At 48.8% G+C, this 27,609-nt stretch overlaps 1 protein-coding gene across 3 annotated transcripts in view; it reads left to right on the top strand.

The window, feature by feature from the left end:
• Positions 1-27,609, top strand: part of DSCAML1 (DS cell adhesion molecule like 1) — a 350,275-nt gene that overhangs the window by 299,294 nt on the left and 23,372 nt on the right. For 2 of the 3 annotated variants that reach the window (XM_023239146.2, XM_045038356.1), the window contains 5 exons: positions 10,303-10,470; positions 12,205-12,275; positions 17,387-17,627; positions 20,810-20,956; positions 23,494-23,649. In XM_023239146.2, coding sequence (XP_023094914.2) covers positions 10,303-10,470; positions 12,205-12,275; positions 17,387-17,627; positions 20,810-20,956; positions 23,494-23,649 — 783 coding nt within the window. Of the gene's footprint in view, positions 1-10,302; positions 10,471-12,204; positions 12,276-17,386; positions 17,628-20,809; positions 20,957-23,493; positions 23,650-25,015; positions 25,228-27,609 lie in introns of all 3 variants that reach the window. The other variant, XM_045038357.1, reaches the window with a different exon arrangement.

Genomic DNA, 27,609 nt, shown 5'->3' with positions numbered 1-27,609 from the left:
GCACAGACAGCAAACTAAAACACACCCCAGCCTTCTTGTGGAAAGGACCTATTTACTTGTCCTAGAGCTTCAACCTAAAGGGCAGGCTTCGGGTTATGACACATCCTAAGACTACCGAAATGTTCTAAGAGAATGTGGGCTAAGGGAATGGCATCCTTGTGCTTTCCCTTGGCCTCACTACAACATACCAGTACATCCCAGGAAGGAGCTCATACACTTGTCTTGACTTTTGCAACTATTGCCAAGGGGACACCTCCAGATGGCCTGGTCTGGAGGCCAGCAGGGTTTGTGATTGTGGTCCCATTGGACAGTATGTATTTGTATACTTTAAAAGCTGCTGTCTAAGAATCTGGCTTCCAATCAGCCTGAAAGTCAGCAGGTGCTAAGATCCCTCCCTCTGGAACACTGACAGGTCTTGGCACACCCTCAACAACTGGGACCGATCCAGAATAAATCAGGCTGTTTAGACAATCACAAAGGTTCAAGAGACAACCAAGGGCTAGGGCAAGATTAAACAATATGGTTCATCACCTACACAAGGCCACTCCTTCAAGACAAGGGGAGGTGGCTATTTTACCTAATGCACAGAAACAAACACAGAGTCAAGCAAAGTGAAGAAACAGTGGAATATGTTCCACATAAAAGAATAACATAAAACTTTAGGGGGAAAGAACATAATGAAATGGAGGTAAATAAATTACCTGATAACCAGTTCAAAGTAATGGTCATAAAGATGCCCATGGAACTTAGGAGAAGAATGGATGAACACAGAAGACTTCAATAAGGAGACAGAAAATATTAAAAAGTACACACCAGGGGGTTCAAAGCAGACTAGACAAAGCAGAAAAAAGGATCAGTGACCTGGAAGACAGGGCAGTGGAACTCTCCCAAACAGAGTGGCAAAAAGATAAAAGAATTTTTAAAAGTGAAGATAGCTTAAGAGACCTATGCAGCAATATCTCGCCCACTACAGGGCTCCTGAAGAAGCAACAAATGGGCAAGAAAACTTATTTAAAATAATAAAGACTGGGGCACCTGACTGGGTCAGTTGGTAGAGCATTGGACTCTTGATCTTGGGGTCATGAATTCAAGCCCCGCATTGGGTGTAGATCTTACTTTAATAATAATAAAATTAATAATTAAAATTATTTTAGTTTGATATTTAACTATTATTTATTATTTAATTTATTATTAATTAATTTTTTTAAATTTTTTTTAACGTTTATTTATTTTTGAGACAGAGAGAGACAGAGCATGAATGGGGGAGGGTCAGAGAGAGAGGGAGACACAGAATCGGAAGCAGGCTCCAGGCTCCGAGCCATCAGCCCAGAGCCTGACGCGGGGCTCGAACTCACGGACCGCGAGATCGTGACCTGAGTCAAAGTCAGACGCTCAACCGACTGAGCCACCCAGGCGCCCCTAATTAATAATTTTAATAATAAATTAAAAATACAAAACTAAAGTAATAATGGCTGAAAATTTCCCTACCTTGGCAAAAGAAACAAACATCCAGATCCAGGAAGCCCAGAGAGTTCCAGATAAGATAAACCCAAAGAGAGCCACACCAAGACATATTATAATTAAAATGTCAAAAATTAAAGATAAAGGGAGGATCTATAAAGCAGCAAGAGAAAAATATCTTGTTATGTACAGGGGAAAGCCCATAAGATATTAGGTTTCTCAGAAACTTTGCAGGCCAAAAGGGAGTGGCATGGTGTATTCAAAGTACCAAAGGGAAAAAATTTCCAACCAAGAATACTCTACCCGGCAAGGTTATCATTTGGAATTGAAGGAGAGACCAAGAGTTTTCCAGACAAGCAAAGTTAAATGAGTTCATCATCACTAAATTGATCTTACAACAAATGTTAAAGGGACTTCATTAAGCTGAAGAGAAAGGGCACTAAATAGTAACAAGAAAACATACAAAAGTAAAAATCTCACTGGTAAAGGTAAATATATAGTAAATATAGTGGGTTAATCACTCATACGGCTAGTGTGAAGGTTAAAAGACAAAAGTAGTAAAAAATGCATAACTACAATAATTAGTTAATGGACACACAAAAAGATGTGAAGTGTGTCATCAAAATTATACAACAGGAGGAATAAATAATACAGAGTTTTAGAATGCGTTCAAACATAAGTTGCTCTCAGCTTAAAATAAACTATTATATATATAGGCTATTCTGTGTGAGCCTCGTAGTGAAAACCTAGGTACACAAGAGAAAATGAGAAAAGAATTTAAGCACAGCGCTAAAGAAAGTCATCAAACCACAAGTGAAGAGAGCAAAAGAAGAAACAGAAAGAAACTACAAAACAGGCAGAAAACAATTAACAGAGTGGCATTAGTAAGTACATACTTATCAATGATTATAGGCATACATCGGAGATACTTGCAGATCACCAAGAGAAAGCAAGTCAGATGAACTTTTTGGTTTCCCAGTGCATATAAAAGTTACGTGTACACTATTCTGTAGTCTATTAAGTGTGCAATAGCATTATGTTCGGGGAAAAAAAAACTATGTACCTTAATTTTAAAATAGTTTATTGTAGGGGAGCCTGGGTGGCTCAGTCAGTTAAGCCTCTGACTCTTGATTTCGGCTCAGGTCACGATCTCATGGTTTGTGAGTTTGAGTCCCGCATCTGGCTCTGCACTGACAACACAGAGCCTGCTTGGGACTCTCTCTCCTCTCTCTCTCTGCTCTTCCCCTGCTAGTGCTCGCCCGCGCTCTCTCTCTCTCTGTCTCTCTCAAAATAAATAAACAAACATTTTAAAAAATAATTTATTGTAAAAAAAAAAACGCATACTGTCATCTGAGCTTTCAATGAGTCATAATCTTTTTGCTGGTGGAGGGTCCTGCCTCAATGGTGGTGATGCCTGCTGATCAGAGTGGTGGTCGCTGAAGGTTGGGGTGGCTGCAGCCATTTCTTAAAATAAGACAGTAAAGTTTTCCACATCAGCAGACTCTCCCTTTCACGAGTGATTTCTCTGTAGCAGGTGATGCTGTTTGATAGCATTTTACCCACAGTAGAATTTCTCTCAGAATGGGCATCCAGTCTCTCAAACCCTTTATCAGCTAAGTTTATGTCATATTCTAAATCCTTTGCTGTCGCTTCAGCAGTCTTCAGAGTGTCTCTCCCAGGAGTAGATTCCATCTCAAGAAACCGCTTTCTTGGGGCACCTGCGTGGCTCAGTCAGTAAGCGTCTTCGCTCGGGTCATGGTCTCGCGGTTCGTGAGTTCAAGCCCTGAATCAGGCTCTCTGCTGTCAGCACAGAGCCCACTCTGGATTCTCTGTTTCCTCCCACCTCTCTCTCTGCCCCTACCCTGCTCACCCTCTCTTTCCCAAAAATCAGTAAAACATTTAAAGAAATTTAAAAAAAGAAACCACTTACTTTGCTTCTCCATAGGAAGCAACTCCTCATTCATTCAAGTTTTATCCTGAAATGGCGGCCATGCAGTCTCCTCTTCCTTCAGGTTCCGCTTCTGATTCTAGTTCTCTTGTTATTTCCACCACACCTGCAGCCTCTTCCTCCACTGAAGCCTTGAACCCCTCAAAGTCCACGTGAGGGTGGCAATCAGCTTCTTCCAAATTCCTATTAATGTTGATATTTTGACCTCTTCCCATGAATCACAAATGTTCTTGAATGGCTTGTAGAATGGCAAATCCTTTCTGGAAGATTTTCAATTTACTTTGCTCAGATCCATCAGAGGAATCACTATCTGTGGCAGCTATAGCCTTATGAAATGTATTTCTTAAAATGATAAGACTTGAAAGTCGAAATGACGCCTTGATCCACGGGCTGCAGAAAGGATATCGTGTTAGCAGGTGTGAAGATAGCAACCGTTGTACATCTCCATCGGACCTCTTGTCAGGTGCATTGTCATCGAGCAGTAATATTTTGAAAGAAATCTTTCTTTCTGAGCAGTAGGTCTCAACAGTGGGCTTAAAATATTCAGCAAACCATGTTAGAAACAGATGTGCTAGCATCCAGGCTTTGTTGTCCCATTTATACAGCATAGGCGATGTAGATTTAGCATAATTCTTAAGGGACCTAGGATTTTTGGAATGTTAAATGAGCATTGGCTTCAACTTTAAGTCACCAGCTGCATTAGCCCCTAACAAGGCAATCAACCTGTCCTTTGAAGCTTTGAAGCCAGACATTGACTTCCCCTCTCTAGCTATGGAAGTCCGAGGTGGCATCTTCCAATAGAAGGCTGTTTTATCTACACTGAAAATCTGTTGGTCAGTGTAACCACCTTCATTAATTCTCTTATCCGGATCTTCTGGATAACTTGGAGCTTCTGCATCAGCACTTGCTGCCTTGCCTAATACTCTTATGTTATAAAGATGATTTCTTTCCTTAAACCTCATGAACCAGCCTCTGCAAGCTTCAGGCTTTTCTTCTGCTGCCTCCTCACTGCTCTCAGCCTTCAAAGAATTGAATACACAAGAAATAATAAGTGTTGGCAAGGATGTGGGAAAAAGGGGAACCTTCTTGCACTGTTGGTGAGAACGTAAATTGCTGCAGCCACTATGGAAAACAGTGTGGAAGTTTCTCAAAAAATTGAAACAAGAATTATTGTTTGATTCAGCAACTCCACTTCTAGGTATTTATCCAAAGAAACCAAAAATACTAATTCAAAAATATGTATGCACCCCTACGTTTGTTGCCGCATGATTTACGATAGCTTAAGATATGGAAGCAACCTCAGTCCATTAATAAATGAATGGATGGAGAAAGATGTGGGATGTATTTACACACACACACACACACACACACACACACACAGTGGAATATTACTCAGCCATAAAAAAAGAGTGGAATTTTGCCATTTGCAACAACACAGAGTGGACCTGGAGGGTATTATGCTAAGTGAAATAAGTCAGACAGAAAAAGGACAAATACCACATGATTTCACTTATATGTAGAATTTAAAAAAAAAACACACACATAATAAACTTTGTAGGTGTAGAGAACAGACTGGTGGTTGCCAGAGGGAAGGAGTTTTGAGAGTGGGTGAAATGCGGGAAGGATGTCAGGAAGTACAAACTTCCAGTTGTAAAATAAATGAGTCACGGGAAGTAACGTACAGCATGGTGACTGTGGACAATAATATTGCATTGCATGTTTAAAAGTTGCTAAGATGTGGAGCCCCCAGGTGGCTTAGTGAGTTAAGCGTCCGACTCTTGATTTCAGCTCAGGTCGTGATCTCACATTTTATGCGACAGAGCCCCACATCCGTCTCTGCACTAACAGCATGGAGCCCACTTGGGATTCCCTCACTCCTCTCTCTCTCTCTCTCTCTCTCTCTCTCTCTCTCTCTCTCTCTGTCCTTCTCCTTGCACTTTCTCTCTCAAAATACATAAACTTATTTTTAAAAAGTTGCTAAGAGACTAAATGATGAGGATTCTCGTCATAAGAAGAAAACTTTGTAACTTTGTATGGTGACAGATAGCGACTAGACTTAAGGTAGTGATCACTTCACAATGTATGTAAGTACTGAGTCATTATGTTGTACACCTGAAACTAATATAATGTTATATGTCAATTATACTTCAATAAAAGAAAGAATTCTGTGAGGTGAATGGATGCATGAAACTCTTGTACTGTTGAGGAACTGGGGCACATAGACTTGAAATTTCTAAAGTTAGTTCTTACAGAGAACACGGAAATTTCAAAGTGGAATGGGAGATTCGGTTTGCTCATTTTAAGGAGGTGCGTTGTGCCACAAGGAAATTACTGTCTGAACCTTGGAGGGTCGTGTACAGGATTGGAAATGACTGAGCAGAGCACGTGTGATGCCTGTCTCTGGTGTTTCTGGGATTTCTGAACCAAATCCCCACTAGCTCGACCGTTTCCCTTGCAAATTTCTCACACGAGGCAGAAGCAGAACTCTAAAAATGCCTTAACGTAGAATTCCTCAGAAGTGCACCCAGATTTTCCCAGGCCCCTAAAAGTGATGGAAAAGCAGCCTCACAGTTCCAGGGGACACTTTTGGGCCTCAGTGTGAACGTGACAGAAGTCCACCGGAGCAGAAGATGCCTGGAGGGTTGGGGAGGAGTCTCCCTCTGTGACAGCAGCAGAAAACTTAGGTGTCTCAAAAATCATTTCCATTGAAGCAAATCTTCCCAAACCATATGTTAAGGTCTGGCTTCCTCTGTGACCTCTGACCTCTCACCTGTGTCCTTCGCTTCAATCGCTCCCACCCACCCGGCTGTGTTGGCTTTTGTGTCCTTCCTCCTCACATCCCACGGCTCCTTCTTTTGCTCCAAAAAGGTGACCAGGTTGAGGTTAGAGACAGTAAGCCTGTTTATTAGAAAAAGGGACATGGGTTTTGCTGGAGATTCTCCAGTTTCCAATCCAGTGCTGTGCCTGGGTGAGAAGAGAGGACATTGTAGGATATTAGAATATTCTAGAACATGATGTCCCAAAATACTGTTTTCTGACAGCACCTTTACTGTTGCTAGTATAGTAAAAACTTCAGATCCTAAGTTCCACTTCTAAGTATTTCTGGGTCAAATCTAAGGGGTGGAAATTGGATATTAAGATGGGGGCCACAATAGTTTATGCCACTGAATGTATAGAATTACCACTAATCGCAAGTAAAGGGTGTAGGTTACCTCAGGAAAGATGAAGTTTAAAGGCATGATGAAACACCATGAAGTCGTTCTTCACCAACAAACCCCCAATTCCATCCTTGAAAGCAGGGATCTGAAACTCTGTCACAGGAACTGGAAGCTCCAAGAGAGATTCTACAAACAGTGGAGCCAAGAGCTGGAGGATAGACTAGAAGTTTCTGGGGGGAAGTCTTCCTCACCTACAGAGGCCAGGTTCCTGCAGTTCAGCAGCATCACATCCCTGTACAATTCCTGCTCTGCATGAGACGGTTCTATGTCTACACCCCTGAATGTCAGCCGTCCTTGAAACACAAAACAATCTACTACATGGCCATGGGCAGAGTTCATAATCTGACCCAAGATGAGACCAGAGAGCTAAGAGAACTGGTGGTGACTTAGGAGAGTGTCCTGCATTATCCAATAAGATCATTTTTTGCACGGTAACGTTCTCCAGCTCTGGGGAAAGAAAATACCATTTGCTCCATGAAAACCACTGTGGAGCCTCTATTTTTCTGGATGATAAATTATAAAATTAAGGCATCAACACAGGCATACACATTTTTGAGTGTGGTATTATGGCATACAGGATAAATTGTGTATACGTCTCAGATGGAAAAGTTATGGTGAGTCAGAAGTGTGCTTCTCAAATTTTAATGTGTGCAAAAACAAAATGGAGCCCTTGTAAAAATGCAGACTCTCTCTAGTTCACTTCTGGGGCGGGACCTGGGTTTGCACATTTTTAACAAGCTCATTTTTAACTAGTGAACACCAATGTCTGTGGTCCAATGAAAGGGTTGTATGGAATTTACAGGCCTAATAGGATCGTGAGCATAGCAACAACAAACCCTTTCGAAAATTTACTATGTACCGCATATCTTTCTAACAGTTTTTTATATATGAATGCATGAACCACATAAATAATCTGAGAATAATAATATTATTCTTCCTCTTTTATGAGAATATTTCGTCAAACATCCAGTAAATGGTAAAGCTCGGGTTTTACTCCAATTTATCTTAACTAGAATTTATCTGAAAAGAACACAGAACAATACTCAGAGACAGCCCTAATGAATGTTTATAGCAGTTTCTGTAACTGAGAAGAATAATAGAAACACGTTAAGAAGGTAACAAGAAAGAATGAATCAAATAATGTTAACATTTTATGCACATAAACATACATAAAAATAGGAAGTATGCATACACGAGAAGTGATAGAGACCAAATTTTCATGTCAGCGAAACCAAGATTATTTTCAATTGTGTAAATCTTATAAATCTATTTTTGGATGCTGCTCTTTGTATTTTGTAAACACACTAGGGAGATGAACACACACACTGAGATAAAATGAGTTAGAGCAATCGTTTCCAAGTCTCCTATTTCTTTGAAAATTTGTATCATTTGTGCTGAGCTATATTTTAGAAACTTAACACACTTGACATGCGTTAATAATATGATTCTTGTAGACTTTTTTTTTGAAAATACAAAGAAGTAATAAAGAAGAGAATGTCTGTGACATGAATGTGTGAACTATAATGGAAACAGAGGACCGAGGCCTGATGGATTAAAACCCCGGTTTGCAAAGGCTAGTATCTCCAAGGAAACAAAAGTGACAGCCTTCATTTTCCAAAGCAAACTACAAGCAAAGAGAAACTAAGAAGACAATGTGATGGTTTATATACATCTCTCAGTAAATCCCTCCGACGCCTTTACTAATAATAGAGGGGGACGTATTAACTTTATATAATAAGTAGAGGAATCTGACGGAGGGCCACCTAAGCTAAGTGAGCAATGTTAACATCCACTGTCCTGGGACAAATCGATAGCAGGTGACTCACACACAGAGGGACACGTTATCGCTGCTGTGATATTGGTAAAAACGAGGAACCAATAACCTGAATCTATTGTGAAGAAAATGTCAGTTTTATGTATATTTCCATCCACAGTACCTCCCATGTGAGTGTTTCTTACCAATATAGAGAGCAAGGCTCGTCTAATAATATGTATATGCAAATATATATATTTTTTTCCTTAGTCTCTCTGTGTTCAGACACATCATGTGGGCCTCCTCCCTCACTGACTCGTGGTTAATGTCCCTCTCCCATAAACACGGGCAAATTGAGTACGAGGTGTGAGCTGGCATCAGCTCCCAGGATGCCACAGAGAGAGGTGTAGCCCATTCGCTCCCAAACCAAAGAGGTGTCCGCAGCAAGTAGGAGCCATCATATTTGCAACCCTGGCTTAACTTGCCAGCCACAGAGTGACTCTCTGGGTGGTTGGGGTGTTTTTAAAAGACAAGGAGAAAATAATGTGCCTCTGAGCATCCACAGCCTGCCATTTGTGACTTTGGCTCATGAAACCAAAGAATTAAATGCAAAGCTGCAGATGGGGAGCTGGGCCGGTGCCCTCCGCAGATGCCAAGCCTGTGAAGCTAGAAGTGGTGTTTTGAAAACCATCAAGACCTCAATTAACCAGAATCTGAGGGCATGGGTTAGTCTCTTCTGGTGAACTGATTTATCAGGTATAAGCCCTTTTTTAAAGGGGCGGGGGGGGGGGAATCTTCCTAACAGTCTTTCTAGAATATGCTTGCCTCCTCTCCTGTTCTAGGGATTAAACAGCAGTGAATGCAATTTAATCTTTTCTACTGAGAATTTTCAGGATCCTCTACTGTGGATTTAAAAGGCGTAGAAAATTAGACTGAATAGTGACATCAGGACATGCCCTGGGAAGATTTTTAAGCCTTACTATCAGCTTGTTTCCTTGTGCTCTGCCTTTTTTTCTTTTCAAAGTGAAGGGCCAATAAAGTAATCTAGTTATGAATTCTGGGTTTGGAAGATCCTAGCTGAGGCTTTGCTGTAACTGCAACCCCTTCCCATTTTTCTTGGGAATCCCCCGGTAGAGGCACAGCAAAAATATATCGAATGAATGACTGGGTTCCTCTGGACATGCAGAATGTTTACTGTCACAGTATTCCTGTGTAGCATTTTTCACTTGACAAACACCCCTGGAATGGCCTGCCAGTCCCCTTGGATGAATTGGGAACATGCTGATCTCTTTGTTGGCTCCTGACCTTAAAGACTCAGAGAGCATTCTCCTGCTAGTGAGCAAGAGGGTAAGGTTTGGGCTGGGGACTCTGGCACTCAGTCTGTCCCCCCAAAGACCAAGTGGCACTCAAGACCACCACCACAGAAGTGAACAAGGAAACGAAATACGGATGCATACACAGAAGGAAAAAGGGGGAGACTTGGCTTCACCCTTGGCACTGGGTTGATAGGTATCTCATGGTTACAACTGGTCACTGATGTGGTGTGGGAGACCGGGAAGGAGGGCACTGGCTAATCACACCCTTAAGGATAGCGAGAAAATGGGGATCTTGAAAGGGACCTTGAGGAACATATTGTTTGACCCCTATCTGAGGCTTAAACTCACAAGCTGGCTCAGGGCAGAGGAGAGCCAGTGCATTGGCTGCTCATGTTCTCCGCATCCCTTGGTCTCCTTGAGTTTCATGGAACAGAACCCTTGTACTCTCTGTGAGGTGGTTAAGGCCTGTGCCCTCTGGCTGTAGTCTGTGTGAGCTGGCCCTCCTCTGGGCATCACAGTGGAGTTTGGGATGTGCTGGTGCTTGAGGCTGGGGAAGGGCTGTGAGGTTTTCCCGGCTGTGGTTTGAAATGGGTGCTCTCTCTCCAGATTCCTGGGACTTCAAGCAGTCCACACGCAACATCTCCCCCACCATCAACCAGGCCAACATCGTGGACTTGCACCCAGCCTCTGTGTACAGCATCCGCATGTACTCCTTCAACAAGATTGGCCGCAGTGAGCCGAGCAAAGAGCTCACCATTAGCACCGAGGAGGCCGGTGAGCACTCTGGCCTTGTGGCTCTTTCCCGTGACCTTGGGGATCAGGGCCATCTGAGGTCCACACCCACCCTGTCCACTGACAGTGGGCTTACAATTAGAACAGGGAAGGAGAGATCCCAAGGTATTTGTTTGTGTCTGCCTTTGGATCATTGGAGGCTCTTAGGTTTGACCTTTTCCAGATGGAGTTCTAGACACTGGGCTTTGGGGAGCTGTCCATGGTTCTTACCCACTCCTCTGGACCCAGCCTATCTGGAAAGGGTGGAGCACTAGTGCCCTGTATTATTTTCTGTGACCTTTGTTTTGGAGTTTTTCTGAAAACTGAAACAAGCCTCCTATATGTTCTCCTGCTATTGCAAAATAGAAAACAATACCAAAAGTGCATGTCACATATATGTGTAGCTTTACAGATCATAATAAACCAGGGCACCTGGGTGGCTCAGTCTGTTAAGCATCTGACTTCAGCTCCGGTCATGATCTCTCAGTTCGTGAGTTCGAGCCCCACATCAGGCCCAGAGCCTGGAACTTGCTTCAGATTCTGTGTCTCCTTCTCTCTCTGCCCCTTCCCTGCTCACACTCTGTCTCTCTCTGTCTCTCAACAATAAATAAATGTTAAAAAAATTAAAAATAATAATAATAAAGCAAAAAATAGGATAAGCAACACTCACTGTCAATTACCAGCATGCCAGGGGTCCTCCCTCTGCCCCTTCCCAACCATAACCCCATGCCTCCCTTTGAGGTAACCAGTAGTCATTCTTTATTTTCTCTTTTATACTGTCACTACAGTGTATGTATGCAGAAGCATGTTGTTTGGTTTTGCCCATTTTCCCAGGGAATGTATTCATTAAATTATTCTTGATATATTCTGTGTCTTCCTTGCTTTGATTGTTAGTATTTTTGTGAGTTTCATCATTTGTGCATTTTCAGTGCTCTGTAGTACTCTCTGCCATGATTATACCACAGCCGCTTTGTCCATTTTAACGAAGAGGGACATTTAGGTGGCTTGCAGCTTGGACCTGTGAACATTTTCATACTTGTATGCTTACAGAGATCTGTGAGTTTCTCTATGGGATAGAAGTAGTTGCAGAATTACAACGGCATCAGATGAGGACACTCCTACCTTTAACCGGAAATGCCAAGATGTCTTCCAAAGTATTGGGCCAGTTTCCTTTCCCATGGCCAGTAGATATAAGAATTCCTGGGACACGTGGGTGGCTCAGTCAGTTAAGCATCTGACTTCAGCTCAGGTCATGACCTCACAGCTTGTGAGTTTGAGCCCCATGTCTGGCTCTGTGCTGACAGCTCAGAGCCTGGAGCCTGCTTCGGATTCTGTGTCTCCATCTGTCTCTGCCCCTCCCCCACTCATTCTTTCTCTCCCTCTCTCTCTTTCTCTGTCTCTCTCTTTCAAATATAAATAAACCTTTAAAAAAAAAGAATTCCCACTACTACACACCCTTACCTACACTTGATACTATCAACCTTTTAAAAATTGTTCCCAGTGTGCTAAATGTAGAGTAATATCTCGTTGTCATTGCTCGCTGCATTTTCAGCAAATGATGATGGAGAATGGAGAGGAAAGGTAAGCCCTATGACTGTTGTATGGGGGGTTCTCTGCTTTCGTGTATGAGCTTTTCCTTTGTTCCCAGCAATCCTCCAGCTGAAGAGGATGAGAGTGAGCACATAAGACTCTTTTCTTCCCTGACTTAACTTGTAATGTTGTTTCCCCCTCCACCAGCTCCTGATGGGCCCCCCATGGATGTCACCTTGCAGCCAGTGACCTCACAGAGTATCCAAGTGACCTGGAAGGTAAGTGAGGTCGAATTTCCCACTGAATGCCTCCATGCCTCCTCCCTTCTCAACCCAGGAATGAAGCCCCAACAAGCTTGCTGATCTCTGATCTCTTATAATTCTCATGCCCAGTTTTTGTTTTTGTTTTTGTCTTTGTTTTTTGTCTTTGTTTTTGTCTTTGTTTTTATTTTTGTTTTTGTTTTGTTTTGTTTTGTTTTGTTTTGCTAACCACAGTGAGGCCGGAGGGGAGGAAAGACGGGAGGATAAAGGGATGGGTCCCCCCACCACTCCCCACCCCCTTTCCACCTTGGCACTCTGAGGCAGGCCTGTACCTGAGGTGGGATGAAGAATTTGGCAATGCTAAGCAGGGAAGATGGGTTTTCCGCCACACCGGCCTCTCTTCTAAGCCCCACATGCTATAATAGGTCAGGAGTTGGGTTTGACTTTGTACAAAGTTCAAGGGAGCCCTGTGGATGATGAGAGATGACAGAACAGGGTCTTGCCCTCATCTTGGCCCTCTGACTGGAGCTGGGAGGTATAGCAGTGTGATCTCCTATCTTCTCCTGGTGAGGCCTTCCACAGGAGTCTTGGTGTTTTCAGGCCTCAGTTTCCTCCTCTATGAAATCACTGAAAACAACTGTCCTCCCTACCTCTGGGGCTGGATGAGGGGCAGAGACCTTAAACTCTACAGGATGTCCTGAAGACCCTGTCACATGAGAAAACTCTTAGAGGAGACCCCACAGCTGGGCAGAGAAACAGATCGGAATAACCTGGAGCAGGAGGGAAACACCGTCCTGGGTAACTCTGGCGAACTCACCATCACATCGTTGCCGTGGGCCCTCAGGGCCGCCTGTTGCACTGACTCTTCCAGGCTTCAAGTATTTTCTCACACTGGCTTATCTGACCCTCTGTTCCTGGAGGGTAGCCAGAAGAGATACTTTTATCCCGACCCATCAGAGGAGGCCACAGCACGGAGTTTGGGAACAGAGAGCTTTCGTAGGGCCTGTATGTGTTCTTCTTCTTGGAGCTTTCCCATCCCAACAGTGGGGCTTGGGGGGAATGCCTCCTCTGCTCCTGGGATCCGACCTCCACAGTCATTTTCTGGCTCTAACTGAAGCTCAGGCACTTTAGTTCTCTCCCAGGCCCTTCAACAAGGTAGACTTGAGAACTGGAGAGATGCAGAAGGGCTTAGTGATATTTTCCTTAAAAACACTACACTCTTGTGTGTGTCTCCCCACCCCCCCTCGCCCCCCACACCCACATAGACACAGAGCAGGGCCTGGTTCCTTCTTTCCCCAGAGAAATGACCAGAATGAAAGTGAGGTAGGGACTACACAGTTGGGCCTTCCTGGGAACCATGCCCAGAGCCATGGTTCCACTTCACATCCAGATCTGGGCACCAAGCCTTTCCTCAAAAACTTGGGAGGGGGGGGGGTGAAGCCTAGAGTCCAACCCCAAGTCTGTCTGCATCCTGGTTCTGGACCCATTTCCTAGGAATACTGTCAGGAAGCCAGGAGGTGGGGGCAGGGAATGAATACGTATGTAAAACACTGAGCCGTTTGGCTACAAAGCTCTGACCCGGAGGTCGATAAAAATTTAGAATCAGATTTATTTCTCCAAAGTCTCATAATGAAAAATAAAATTGATTAGAAAGTTAGAACTTCAGAATGAACCAACCCATCAATAAATTTTGGCCTGACTTCTCAGGGGATTTTTTTTTTAACACCAAGAAACAGATTAATGAAAAATAAAGATTCACTTGAAAGATAAGTCACTTCATTTTAAGACCCTTTCCGCGAGATGGATCGCCACTGCTTTATGACATAAATTTGCAATCAGCCCTATTGATTTCTTAATGCTTCAGAGAAATATTGTTAAGATTGATTTAAATCCTGAGTGTGCCTGTTGGGGGTGAGGGGAGCAGTGGAAGGGAGAAGAGAGAGAGAGAGAGGGAGAGAGAGAGAGAGGGAGAGGAGGAAAGAAAGGGGAGGGAGGGAAGGAAGATCTGTCAAGATTTGTATAAATATGTGAATATATATATGTATATAGCGGGGTGTGCCTGGATGCCCATCCAAGGCCTCTGTCAGTATATGTTGATGTGAATATGTTGGTATATATCATGGCATAGATGGCTGTGGTCATGTGGACACGTGTGTTTCTCTCTGAGCGTGGCAATATGGGTGTGTGTATGTAATATAAGAGTATGTGTCATTATGAAGATGGGGTGTCACTCTTGAAGGTATGTTTGTGTCTATAATAGATGTCTCTGTGTGTGTGGGTGTGTATGTAGATTTACATGGGCAGATATGAGAATTCAGAAATTTGCTCACTTACAAACTAGCAAACAGGACTGCCCAAGTGCAGAGAAACATTATTCAGGCATTAACAAAAAGTCAAGTCAATTAAAAACACACACACCAGGGCGCCTGGGTGGCGCAGTCGGTTAAGCATCCGACTTCAGCCAGGTCACGATCTCGCGGTCCGTGAGTTCGAGCCCCACGTCCGGATCTGGGCTGATGGCTCAGAGCCTGGAGCCTGTTTCCGATTCTGTGTCTGCCTCTCTCTCTGCCCCTCACCCGTTCATGCTCTGTCTCTCTCTGTCCCAAAAATAAATAAACGTTGAAAAAAAATTAAAAAAAAAAAAAACACACACACCTAGTGAGTTCAAAACAATTATGTTAAATTAAAAACTTCATTTTATTGAGTTAACAGCGAGCTGAAAATGCAGTTCATTTAAAACATTCATTGAATTAAAAAAAAAAAACAGTGGGGCTGTTTTACTAACTTAATTGTTTTTGATCTCACTATTTTTTTGTATAATAAAAGGTAGGCTTTTAAATTAACTTCATTGTCTTTAAAACCCTGATTCAAGTTGTTTTTATATGCACTGGGGTGGGTGCTGTCTCTCAATTTCTAGATGGGCAAGTCTGCTTGTTAAAGGAGCCAGTTTCTGTCTGTGAGTCTAAGTATACGTGACTGTAGGTAGGTGGGTGGATTACGGTGTTTGCTTTGATGGGTCCGGATGTGTGTGTTCGTGGTTCCGGATGTGAGAGGTATTAGGATCGCGTGTGTGCGTCTGGTTGTGTATCAGGGTTGAAGCTTGGAGTGAAAGCATGTTTTCTAGCCCCAGACTCATGGCACTGGTGTTTTCTCTGTTCTCCTGGCTGACTGGGGCCAGTCCTTCATCCCCACCAGCCAAGCCAGGGCTCCATAATGCCCCCTTCTTACTGCGTGTCCTCATCTACCTCTGTCCCTGCATCTGGGGGCTGGCTTCAGGCCCCAGTCCCCACACACCCCAGCCCCTTACCATGATGCCCAGGGCAGTGTAGCTCCCTGCTCCAAGAAGGGCTGGGCACACACCAAAATCAAGGACTCTTTTTTTTGTTTGTTTTAAATGTGGTAAAACATACCCACCATTTTATTCATGGCTAAGTGCACAGTTCAGTGGCATTACGTACATTCACAGTATTGTGCAACCATCACCACCGTCCATCTGCAAAACTTCTTCATGATCCCAAATAGGAACTCTGCCCCCTATTGAATGATAGCTCCGCCCCCAGCCCCTGGTAACTTCTAGTCTGCTTTCTGTCTCTATGAATTTGACTATTCATGTGACCCCATGGAAGCTGTGTCAACACAATATCTGTCCTGTTGTGTCTGGCTCATTTCTCTTAGCATGATGTTTTCAAGGTTCGTCCACGTGATAGCACATGTCAGGACTTCATTCCGACTAAACAAGAGGTTAACTGTCAGGCTGAATAATATTGCATTGCACTCATGGGCCACTTTTTGTTGATCCATTCATTCGTCAGTGGACACTTGGGTTGCTTCAACCTTTTGGCTGTGGTGAATAGGACTGCTCTAAACATGGATGTGCAAGTATCTGAGTCTCCACTTCCAATTCCTTGCGGTCTATACCAAGGAGTAGAACTTCTGGATCATATGGCAATTCTATGTTGGGCTTTTTGAGGAACTGGCAGACCGTGTTCCCCTGCAGCTACGCCAGTTTGCATTTCCACCAGTAGTACACGAGAGGTCCGATTTCCCCACATGGTCACCAATACTTGTGGTTTTCCATTTTTTGATGAGAGCCGTCCTACAGGGTGTGATGTGGCATCTCGGGCTTCTGTTTTTATTCAAGCTAATTGCTCACCTCCTTCTCCATCTGGTTACTTTTTGTCTGCTGCTCCCTTTCTTTCAGGTCCCCGAGCCCATGCCAAATGATATTCCTATTCATTCATTCGTTCATTCATTCATTCATTCATTCAATAACCGTGTATCGAAGGCTTGCTACGTATCAGCCATCATTGTAGACACTGAAAGCAGAGCAAAGAGCAAACAAAACAGGCAATGCTTTTCATCCTCATGGTGTTTACATTCTGATGGGAACAGATGGACACATAAATAAAATATCCAATGATGCTGAGTAAATGCAATGCAGAAAAATAAAACATGGGGAAGAAAAGACGGGTTCAAGAGGAAATGGGGGCCGGGAAGAAATGTAAGGAATACTGAGCAGAGGGCAGGGAGCAATCTTACAGAAAGAGCATGAGGAGGGACAGCTGGGTGGCTCAGTCAGTTAAGCATCTGACTTCAGCTCAGGTCATGATCTCGTGGTTCGTGAGCCTGAGCCCTGCGTCGGGCTCTGTGCTGACAGCTCAGAGCCTGGAGCCTGTTTCAGATTCTGTGTCTCCCTCTCTCTCTGCCCCTTCCCTGTTCATGCTCTGTCTCTCTCTGTCTCAAAAATAAATGAACGTTAAAAAAATTAATTAATTAAAAAAAAAAGACAGGTATTTGAGCAAGGACGCCACAGGGCTGAAGAGGCAGGCTGTGGGGGTATCCAAGGCAAAAGCATTCCCCTTCAACGGACATGGCCCCAGTGTGAACAGCAAGAGACCAGTGCTGGAGCCTAGGGAGCATGGGGAAGAGGAGATGGGCCCAAGAGGTAATGGGGGTCAGATCATATAGGGTCATACAGTCATTATAAGAACTTTGGCTTTCACTCCGAGTGAGACAGGAGCCTTTGAAGGGTTGCGAACAGAGGAGTGACATGATCTGACTTTGGCTTTAAGAGCAGCATCTCAGAGCACCATTGTGTCTTTGTCTCCCCTCCCCTACCGTGCTCACAGGCGCCCAAGAAGGAGCTGCAGAATGGCGTCATACGGGGCTACCAGATCGGCTACAGAGAGAACAGCCCTGGCAGCAATGGGCAGTATAGCATCGTGGAGATGAAGGCCACCGGGGACAGCGAGGTCTACACCCTGGACAACCTCAAGAAGTTTGCCCAGTACGGGGTGGTGGTCCAAGCCTTCAATCGGGCTGGCACAGGGCCCTCGTCCAGCGAGATCAATGCCACCACGCTGGAGGATGGTGAGGGCACCAGCAGAGGGTAGGGGTGCAGAGGCAGGCTGCCAGGGAGGACTCAGGGCCCTTCCACTGCTCCTGGTCCCCATCACGGTCTTGTGAGGCACACAGGCTCCCTGGATCCCTCCATCTCCTCTCGCCCACTGGCTCCTCTAGAGATGCTGGTCCACGGATTCCCCCAGGTCCTCAATCCAATGGCCAGCACTCTATCCACTGCTTGCCGACACTCTGCCTCCCTAGCACCTGCCCCCCGTCTGACTCTCCATCCATGTTTCTCCCTCATTCTGGCCCTCGCTTGTCTCTCTCTCCGGGCCCTTTCCTCTACATCCTGCTCCTGTTTCTCTTCCCTTATAACCTGCAGCTTGGACAAAGGGCAGAAACCAAGTTACCTTTGCAGTTCTGGGCTAGAACCTGTCCACTACCTGTTTCAGACACCTGAGATGAGACTGGGGTTAAGAGAGTCCAAGATCCATGTGGCAGGCGATTTAGAGGCCACTGTTTAAAACACGATTCTATGAGGACTAGAGAGGACTCTTGAGTAAATACAGGGCCCGGTTTTCAGGGGAACGGGGTTAGGAGAAAGCAGGAACGTGCCCGCTCTCCGAGCACAGAGGAGGGCCCGCTGGTACCTGAGCCTGTGCCAGGTCGAAAGAGGACACATGGCCCTTGATGCCTGCAGCCTCCCGAAGGGCAGATCAAAGAAGCAGGGTGTTCTCCTCGGCTTCCGGCTTGACGTCCCTCAACCCCAAACCAGAGTCTGAGACCAAAACCTGCGCTAAGTCTGACCCTGCCCCAGCAGAGGGAGGGGCGTAACTGTCCAGAGGGCTTAATGCCATCGGAATACCCAACATTCCACTGTTAGAAAGTCATTCCTTTAGGTTAGGCAACGCCTTCTACCTACTTCACCTCTGAAAATGTAGACACCCTTGGGAGGGAGGACACGTCAGGTCGGAAACACCTGAAAGCGGATTAGCGCGCACCAGTGGTCCTTAACGTTAGCTCCAGATTGGAATTCTCTGGGGAGCTTTCAAAATAATGGTACCCAGGCTTCATCTTCCAGGATTCTCATTCAGTGGCTTTGGGGCACAATCTGGGCTTCGGGGTGGAGCCCTGAGCCCCTGGGGAAGGGGAGAATGCAAAAAGAGGGAAAGGCACATAGAAAGCAGAGAGGCACAGAGAAGCCTGGGTGGTGGTGGGGAGGACCACAAGGCAGCCAGCCCCCCCATTCCACACTGGCTCCATGCTTCCCCCCCCCCACCCCAGCACCTCCCCTCCGTGATGCTGGCCACAGACCTGGCTGGGTGGAGGAGGACCACCCAGCTACCTCTTCACACGAGCAGTACTAGTCCCAAGTGGTGCTCTAACCCAGTGGTTCTCAAACCTGAGTGTATATCAGAATCTGCTGGAGGGCTGTAAGCAGGTTGCTGGGCCCTCCCCCACAGAGCTTCTGCTTTAGCAGGTTGAATCAGTTTTGCATTTCGAATACATTCCCAGATGATGCTGGTGCTGCCGGCACGGGGACACCTATGAGAACCGTAGCACTGACCTCTAGGGCCTTACCCACACAAGGAGCCAAGGTTCACGCAAGCTAAGTAGCCTGTCCGGAATCACCTATGTAGTAACTAATGGAGCCCGGATCAAAATCCAGGTCAGACCCTGAATCCCGTACTCTATCTTCGCCCCGTTGTTATACTCTCGCTTGGGAGCGAGGCGGGATACGGGACCAAGTGACGTGGATGCAGGATGCCCCGGGGAAGGCGCGTCCAGGGGAACAGCTGCCCTGAGCCCACACGGACGTGCCCCGCCATGCATTGAGCTTCCTGTCCTCCAGGGCCAGGCCCGCCTCTGGCCTTCATCGGGTCACCGCCTCCCTGCTCTGGGGTGGGGGTGGGGGGGTGCAGAATTTCCAGGAGGGCGAGATCGGCATGGGCTGTAGAGTCATTTTCAAAACAAAGGAGGAGAGGGAAGAAAGTTTCCAGCGGCAGTTGCCCGGCACTTTTTCATACTTAATTAAGGCCCTCGTTAGCCTGTCAGATCCCGATCGTTTCCTGGCAATATTAGCACTCCTCCTGGGGTATTCAAGGGCCCCTGCTTTAGCAGTAGTGTCTTTTCCATAATTATATTACCTTCATTTTGTTCGAACGGGCGATCTGTATTAGTTTATTACACCGGGTCCCTAATTACATGGTGCTTATATTTTTACACCTAAGTAATATGAAACAATAATCATTCTCAAAGAGGATCGTTACGATGATGTATTATCATTTAAATGCTCATAAAAATTAGAGTTGCCTCTTGTGGGGCAATGGGATCTAATTACCTTCCATCCAGCCTGTGCCTCCTTCCTCCCTCTCAGAGCAAAGCACACATGGCCCTTCCCTTTGGCCCCCGCAATTTGGAAGCCAGCAGGAAGGGCCACCAAAGTTCTCCCCAGCCAAGGTGGCTCCTAGAACCTGGCATCCCTGCCGTCTGCCATCTCAGAAAAAGTGGCCTGCACCGGGGCAAACCCCTGAGGGAGGGGGATAGGACTTGGGGTAGGCTCAAAGATGGCTTTCCAATGGGGAAGGTTAGAGGCAGGGCAGACCACCTACATTGGCCTCAGAAAGTGCTTTCTCATCATCCCGGAGATTTTGATATATTCACGTTACAGGGACAAGGGACAAAGGTGTAATGGTCCCAGAAGTCCTAAAGGTGTCTATGGCTCCCCTTCTCCTCTTCACCAGGGTGAGGGGACCGCTTGCTTCTTTTCCTTCCCTTCAGCTTGGCATTAAGGACACAAGGGGCCCGAGAGCCAGGCTGGGCTCAGACCACCTGGTCAGATGACACAGCAGGGCCAGCAGCCATCAGATAAGGCCCAGGGCTGGCGTGGAGATCTTCCAGGCTCTGTAGCATCCACCCTGGGCTTTGGTGCCCACTGGTGAATCCCCATGGCTCATGCCCAGAGTTCATCACCTTCTGCCCCCGGCATTTACCCGGAACGGGGAACAGGCCACCGGGAGGCCAAGGCACCGAGACTGTGAGGACCTCTGTTTACCCAGAAGAGGACACTTGCTTCACTTCCCGGCCACACAGCCCAGACTCTCCTCACTCGTTGTCAGGAGCTCCTTCCATGTTCCTCTGGCGGGGGGCACGGATGTTGGGCTGTACCTCCTGACGGCACCCTTTGTTTCTCTCCCCGCCCCGTACAGTGCCCAGCCAGCCCCCCGAGAACGTCCGGGCCCTGTCCATCACCTCAGATGTGGCGGTCATCTCCTGGTCGGAGCCCCCACGCAGCACTCTCAATGGCGTCCTCAAAGGCTATCGTGTCATCTTCTGGTCCCTCTACGTGGATGGGGGTGAGTCTGCCAGGAATGAAGTCCGGGTCCCAGGGTGAGAGGTGCAGGGTCTGTGTCCGCGCTTGGAGCTGAGCATCTTCCCATGGGATGTCCAGCGGAGGCGCAGCTCCCTCTGCTGCACGTGCTACCCCAGCCAGAGCCAGAGACCAGGGTGGGTCACCCCTGTGGTGGGGGGAGGGACGCCAGCTGCTCCTGGACGGCAGTGTGTCTGGGAATGACTGGAGCTGTGATGGTGCACGTGTGTTTCTAATGTAACGTGTGGATGTTCGGTCAGGGTCCGGGCAGGGAGCAGGAGGTACCCGCGAATGGGGCAGTTGAAGAGTTTCATGAAGGCGCTGCTTGCAGAGGGCTGTGGAAGGAGAGCGGGGCACCGAGGAACAGTCCTCACCACCTAGGCCGGAGGGGACAAGAGGGGGAAGCGGGGCTACCAGGACCTGGGGGAAGGGGGCACCCCTTGGCCAGGCCATGGGGCAAGCGGTCTGCGCAGATGAGCCGCTTGGGACCCGGAGAAAGGTGGGTAAGCGCATGCAGTGAAGCCGGGGTAGGAATGGCAGAGGGACAGCAACCAACCCTGTGTGGGCCTTCCTCGCCCTGGGACGCGCGGGTCCAAACAGTCGTGTGTAGCCTCACAAACACACCAAGTCCCCGCCGGCTGGTGGTCACGGGAACCCCGCAGTGATAGGGAAGTCTGCCGCTGTGCGAGGCAGAGACCCAGCATCCCCAACTATGGAAATGTTCTATTGGGGGCCATAAGGGCCCCCGTGAGTTTACTTCCCTGGATCCTGAACCTTCTGCCTCCAGCCCCGGGGCCCTCCCTTCTCCCCAGGAGGACCTGAGACTCCAGCTCATGGTCGTTTCTCCAGGGCACCTGCCTTCCCCTTCCCCTTCCCCACCTGGATGCTGCTGTGCCCGGATACACTGCCAACAGGAAGTGTCCTTCTTGCCTCTATCTCTGTCATCTCCTCTAAAAGCACAGAGACCTGGAGCTCAGGAGCTGGATCTCTGGCAGTGTCCTCAGTTCATGTGTTGGGGGACAGCCTCATGCATTTCTGCTGTGCTGCATAAGGGGTGGTCTGGCCTTCCAGAGAGTGCTTCCTCTTTTCTTTTTTCTTTTTTTCTAATTTTTTTAACATTTATTTATTATTGAGAGACAGAGACAGAGCATGAACCTGGGAGGGGCAGAGAGAGGAGGAGACAGATTCCGAAGCAGGCTCCAGGCTCTGAGCTAACAGCCTCCAGAGCCTGAGCTGTTAGCTCAGAGCCTGACGCGGGGCTCAAACCCACAAACCGTGAGATCGTGACCTGAGCCGAAGTCGGACGCTTAACCGACTGAGCCACCCAGGCGCCCCTTGCTTCCTCTTTTCTAAGCCTGTAATCTTCCCTAAAGTCACCTGGGTTGTTGGCCATACTGTCCTCTTTTGGGGTCTTTCTCTGGCTCCGGTCCTGGACAGGACTACCCTGGTTTCTGATTTCCTAAAAAGAAAGTTCCCACTGCTCAGGCTTCTGAGGTTTCCCCTGCACTGACCTGGAGCTGCCTCAGGCCGGGCGCAGTGTTCTCATGCCCCTGGCCCCGGGCAGACTGTTGCCCTCCCCTGGCCAGGCTCTCTGCTTCGGGCTCTTTGCCTGCACCGGGTCCCCGGTGAGGTGCTGGGGTGGGTTGCAGGCACCTGTCTCCTACAAAGCCCATCCTCAGCCAGTGCGTCTTTTGGAAAGCCCGGTGGTCCCAGTGGATGGCTGTCAGCTCAGGAGCCTGTCTCTTTTCCTCCTTCTAAGACCCTGGTCTTCCCGTGGGACCCTCTCCCTAAACTCGTCTTCCGTCTATAGCAAGTTCCTTGGCAGAGTCAGATGATGGATCCTCACTGAGCCGGAGGAAGGCCCGGCCCTTCCTGGCGGGGGCTGTCCCCTCTACCAGCCTTGCCCGGGTTCTCAGTGTGGGTGCTTCCTGGGGAGGGTGTCCCCAGCGGTGGGGAGAGAGGAAGGGGCTTAGCCGCTCACAGACACCACTGAGCGTTCAGGGTGCTGGCCCAGGAGCAGTCAGACACAGAGGAGGCAGCCTCAGCCTGTCCCCCGTCATCCCAGGGTAACACACTGCCTACTGACCTGAGAGCCAAAGGAGGCCCTGGGACAGCAAAGCGGAATGGCTGTGACCATCCCACCTGGCCTAGGCTCCCTTCCAGGAGATCTTTGGCATCCCTCACATGGAGAGGGGAAGGGGAGGAGAGGAAAGGTGCTCAGATGGAAAGGGAGAGCATTAAGCTCAATTTGGTACGAGGTCAGCTGGGGCTGAGGCCGGGCATATGCCGCTCGCCCCAGTTGGGCCGCTTGCGGAGACGCGCGGCCTGGGAGCAGAGCCCCAGACCTGCCCCCCGGCGCCTGAAGGTGGCGGTCCCCCCCGGTCGCCACTACTGTGGAGTCGAGGTCTGAGCCTCGACTGAGTGGAGCTGGCCCGGCCGGAGCCCAGGCTGGCCGAGGGGCTGCGGCAGGGGCCCCAGGCCCGGCCGGCCTGGCCGCGCTCCGACGCCGCTTGTCTCGGGCAGAGTGGGGCGAGATGCAGAACATCACGACGACGCGGGAGCGGGTGGAGCTGCGGGGCATGGAGAAGTTCACCAACTACAGCGTGCAGGTGCTGGCCTACACCCAAGCCGGGGACGGCGTGCGCAGCAGCGTGCTCTATATCCAGACCAAGGAGGATGGTGAGTCCCCTCCGCTGCCCCCAGCCCGGCCTCGCCCACGGGCCAGGCTCCCTCCCCGCCCACCCCGGACCGTCGCTGAGCACTGCCCAAGGGGAAGGGTGAGAGCAGGGCACTGTCCTGTCTCCTGTCCCCGTAAGTCATTGCAGGGTGGCTTTGAGCATGCTGGGGCCCCGCTTTAGGAGAACACAGCTTACCGCAGGTGGCAGTGAGATGCTCTGGGACTCCCCACTCCTTTAGTTCCCCTTGCAGCCCTAGGTCGGAGGCCAGGTAAAGCCTCTCTTCCCACCCCCTCCCCAAGTGCATCCTTTTTGTGGCAAGATTCTGCCTGGTTTCTTCTGGAGATGGATGGTTGGGGTTGGGGGAGGAGGGGGAGAAGATCGTCACTGCACACATCTCAGGTTAGGGGCGTGGCAGAGGCCCCAGAGCGGTCCAGGCCCTGGACTCTGGCATGCTGGGGAGGCTCTCAGGGCGAGAATGGGATGTGCCTCCATTTGGAGCTGTGATCTCCAGGCCCTCCACCCTGGGGCAGAAATGGAGGAAAATAAGGAGCCAAAGCTCAAGGGCAGAATGACAAAGTGAGGAGGTGGGGGAGTGGAGAACCCAGCAGAGAACAGGGTGGGAGAAGGGCCACACTGCCAGGGGGCCTCCTTCATATGGAGCGTGTCCAGCAGGTGCTGTGTGTGCCCACGCACAGCTCTGGGCTCCTGCTGCCAGCCTCTGCTTCCTTCCTCACATCATCCCAACACGTCATTTTTTTTTTTAATATTTATTTATTTTTGAGAGAGTGCGAGTGGGGGATAGGCAGAGAGAGGGAGGCACAGAATCCGAAGCAGGCTCCAGGCTCTGAGCTGTCAGCACAGGGCCGGACGCGGGGCTCGACCTCACAACCTGTGAGATCACGACCTGAGCCAAGTCGGACGCTCAACCGACTTAGCCACCCGGGCGCCCCATCACTTAGCTGATTCTTAAACCTTCTGAGGCAGGTGCTATATTTTAAAAGAGTTTGTGTGGAGAGGGGCTGGCACCAATGGGTACTTAAACTAGCCAACATTGCCGTCATGGCTTCCTACCCTCACTGCCTCCATTTTCTCAAAGTTCCCACAGTCTGGGCCCCTCCTGTGCCACTTGGCAGAAGGTGCTGGAGGGTGAGAGTTGTTGAGAGGAGGGTCTCAGGCTGGGACTGATGGTAGAGAGCTTCCCAGGGCAGCCCAGCACTCGGGGAACAGAGCATTTTAATCCAGCTCCCCACTCTCCCTAAGCCCTGCCCTTCTCTCAGATCAGCCCCCTCCACGCCGTAAGCTCTGAGCAATTAAATATTTACCAACCTGCCTGCCCTACTTTTCCTGCCATTAATCCCCCCATCAAGGTTTCCTGGGACGGCTCCAGGCAGAGCCACCTGCTCTTATGTGGAGACCAAACGGGGACTGTGCTCAGAGCCCGGCCCCTTCCAGAGCCTCTGCACCACACACACGGGCACCTTCCCAGCCTCCAGAGAGGAACCACTGGGGCCCCCAGACTTCTTGCAGCCTATTCTGACGCAAGGTCTGAGCCATAAGCACCTCCACATGTTTCACAAAGGTAAGGGATTCCCCACAGGGGAACCCAAAGTTCCGAGGAGCTTTCAACCTTTCGATTTAGAGCTGCCTGCAGAGGCTCACAGGGATGATCGCGGGCAGGGAATGGGGCCCTACCGTGAGGCTCCGCAGAGCGGAGGGGCTCCCGTGAGCGCGGCAGACGAAGGGTCCCAGCCCTGCCAGTTATTGGCAAGTCACTTAACCTTTCTGAACCTCAGTTTCCTCGTGATAAAATGGGGACAGTGATGCCTCATTGGGTTGTCCCAAGAAGCACGTTAACTGCGAAATCCTTTCTAAAACGTGCGGTGCTAGCAAACAGCAGGTGCCTAATGGCTACCAAGGTGCTGGCAGTGAAGTGACTGCTTTGGGAGGACCCAGGCGCCCCTGAGAGGCTCAGTGCCCCCCAGAGGGAGGCCCCGGGCCAGAAGGAATCCACTGTCAGATGAGGTCTCGTCAGAACAGCGGCCACACTTGACATGTGTACCACATGTGGTCATAAGCGTGGCTGAGCCTTGCCAGTAGCCCTGTGAGGTACGTATTATGTCCATTTTAGAGGTGAGAAAAGTGAGGCATAGGGAGCTAAAGCAACTTGCTGAATGTCACTCAGCTCCTCGGAGGCAAATGAAGACCTTCTTGCCTCCATATCGTCTATTCTGTAGGAGACAGGAAGCTTTGGGCTGTAATACAAGTTAAAGAAAAAAAAAAAGGTTTCAGCAGTAAGTGGATTTATTATCACATGTAACAAGAGGTCTTGAGGAGGCAGCTCCACAGGGTTGGTTCACTCCATGGGCCCCCGTCCTCGGCACGTCACCTGTTCCTCCCGCGGCTCCCGGCATCACGGCAGACAAGACCAAGTTCAGAGTCGGAGAAGTGGCCTCCTCCTATGGGCCTGCCTCTCTCAGGGAGTGAATAAAAACCGGCCCAGAAACCCCTCCTCAACAGATTTATCCTCATGTCCCATTGGCCACCCTGGGGCAACGTGCATCTTGCGAAGCCAGTTACTGAAAGGGGAATGGAATGATCACGGCTGACTTCCCCCGAGTATGGTGAATCCCCTGGTGGAGGTGATGGGGACGGCTTTCTCTGAGGGACGGAGGGGCATGGGTCCCCAAGGATCAGGAAAGAACAACAGCCGACGGGCGGGCAGACAAGCGGGCACTACACCAGCCCGGCCCCACCTCCTCCAGGTTCTCCCATTGTGTCGATGGCAGTTATTACAGCTCTTTCCGGCTGACTTGGGAAGCAGACAGGCCCGCATTCTGGCTCCAGCTCTGCCATGGGAGCTTGGACGAATAGCCAAAGACACTGTGACTCCCTACCTCCCTCCCCCTGCCTGCTCCCCTCCCCACCCCACCGCCAGCTCAGGATTTTGCATGTTTCCGAGGAAAAAATGAGCAGGAAAGGTAGAGAAAACCAAAAATAAATTAAAAGATAAAATGAAAACAAAGTCAAATAAATTCAAGCTCATTTTTTTTTTTTTTTTAATTTTTGAGACAGAGAGAGACAGAGCATGAACAGGGGAGGGGCAGAGAGAGAGGGAGTCACGGAATCCGAAGCAGGCTCCGGGCTCTGAGCTGTCAGCACAGAGCCCGACGCGGGGCTCGAACTCACGGACCGTGAGATCGTGACCCGAGCTGAAGTCGGACGCTTAACCGACTGAGCCACCCAGGCGCCCCCAAGCTCATTTCTTACGTCCGAATCCCCCAGTCTATAACTTGGTCTCAGGCTGACTTGACTGGACATTGCTGTTCATGAGCAACAAAGCCTCTTGCTGATGCCCCAACTCCCCTGGGGATAGCAGATCAGAGTGAAGGCTGAGCTGGATTTTAAACCATTTTAAAGATATTTAGCCAAAGAGGAGGCTTGGCTGGACCTGTGTTGCAGTAAGGTAACCCTCACGGAAGCGTGGACGACAGATGGCAGGAAGGGGCTGGGGGTGGGGGCAGGGATGAGGACTGGCCTCAGAGAAGCTTGTTAGAAGGCAGAGAAGCAGAAGGTGTGTGCTAGGGAGGCAGGAGGGGAAGGTGGAGGGAGAGGTGGAGACAAGCTCAGAGAGACGTGTCAGAGGATTTGCACTTCCAGTAACGGTGGGCTACGTGACTCAAACCCACTCTCCTTCTTGCTGAGAACACTAGGAAATCCGGATAAAATATTTTTTAAAACACCTGCTTGAAGGCATCAGAGAGCTGGCAGGAGAGTGCAGAATTACTGGGCCAGGATCCAAGGGAGAGTGGAGGCCCAGGAGGTGACCCTGGCATTTGGAACCGCTCTCCCCGTGGGGGACATTTGCCGAATCTGGACGCAGTGGCTGAGAACTGGAGCAGCACTAGAAAGCCGTGGACTGGAGTCAAGGGCCTGTTGGGGCAGGCGGGTCCCCCTCACTTTG

This window comes from Felis catus, chromosome D1 (assembly GCF_018350175.1).
Source record: "Felis catus isolate Fca126 chromosome D1, F.catus_Fca126_mat1.0, whole genome shotgun sequence".
Classification (NCBI taxonomy): domain Eukaryota; kingdom Metazoa; phylum Chordata; class Mammalia; order Carnivora; family Felidae; genus Felis; species Felis catus.
Note: the sequence above shows the minus strand (reverse complement) of the source record. Positions and strands in the feature narration are given on the sequence as shown.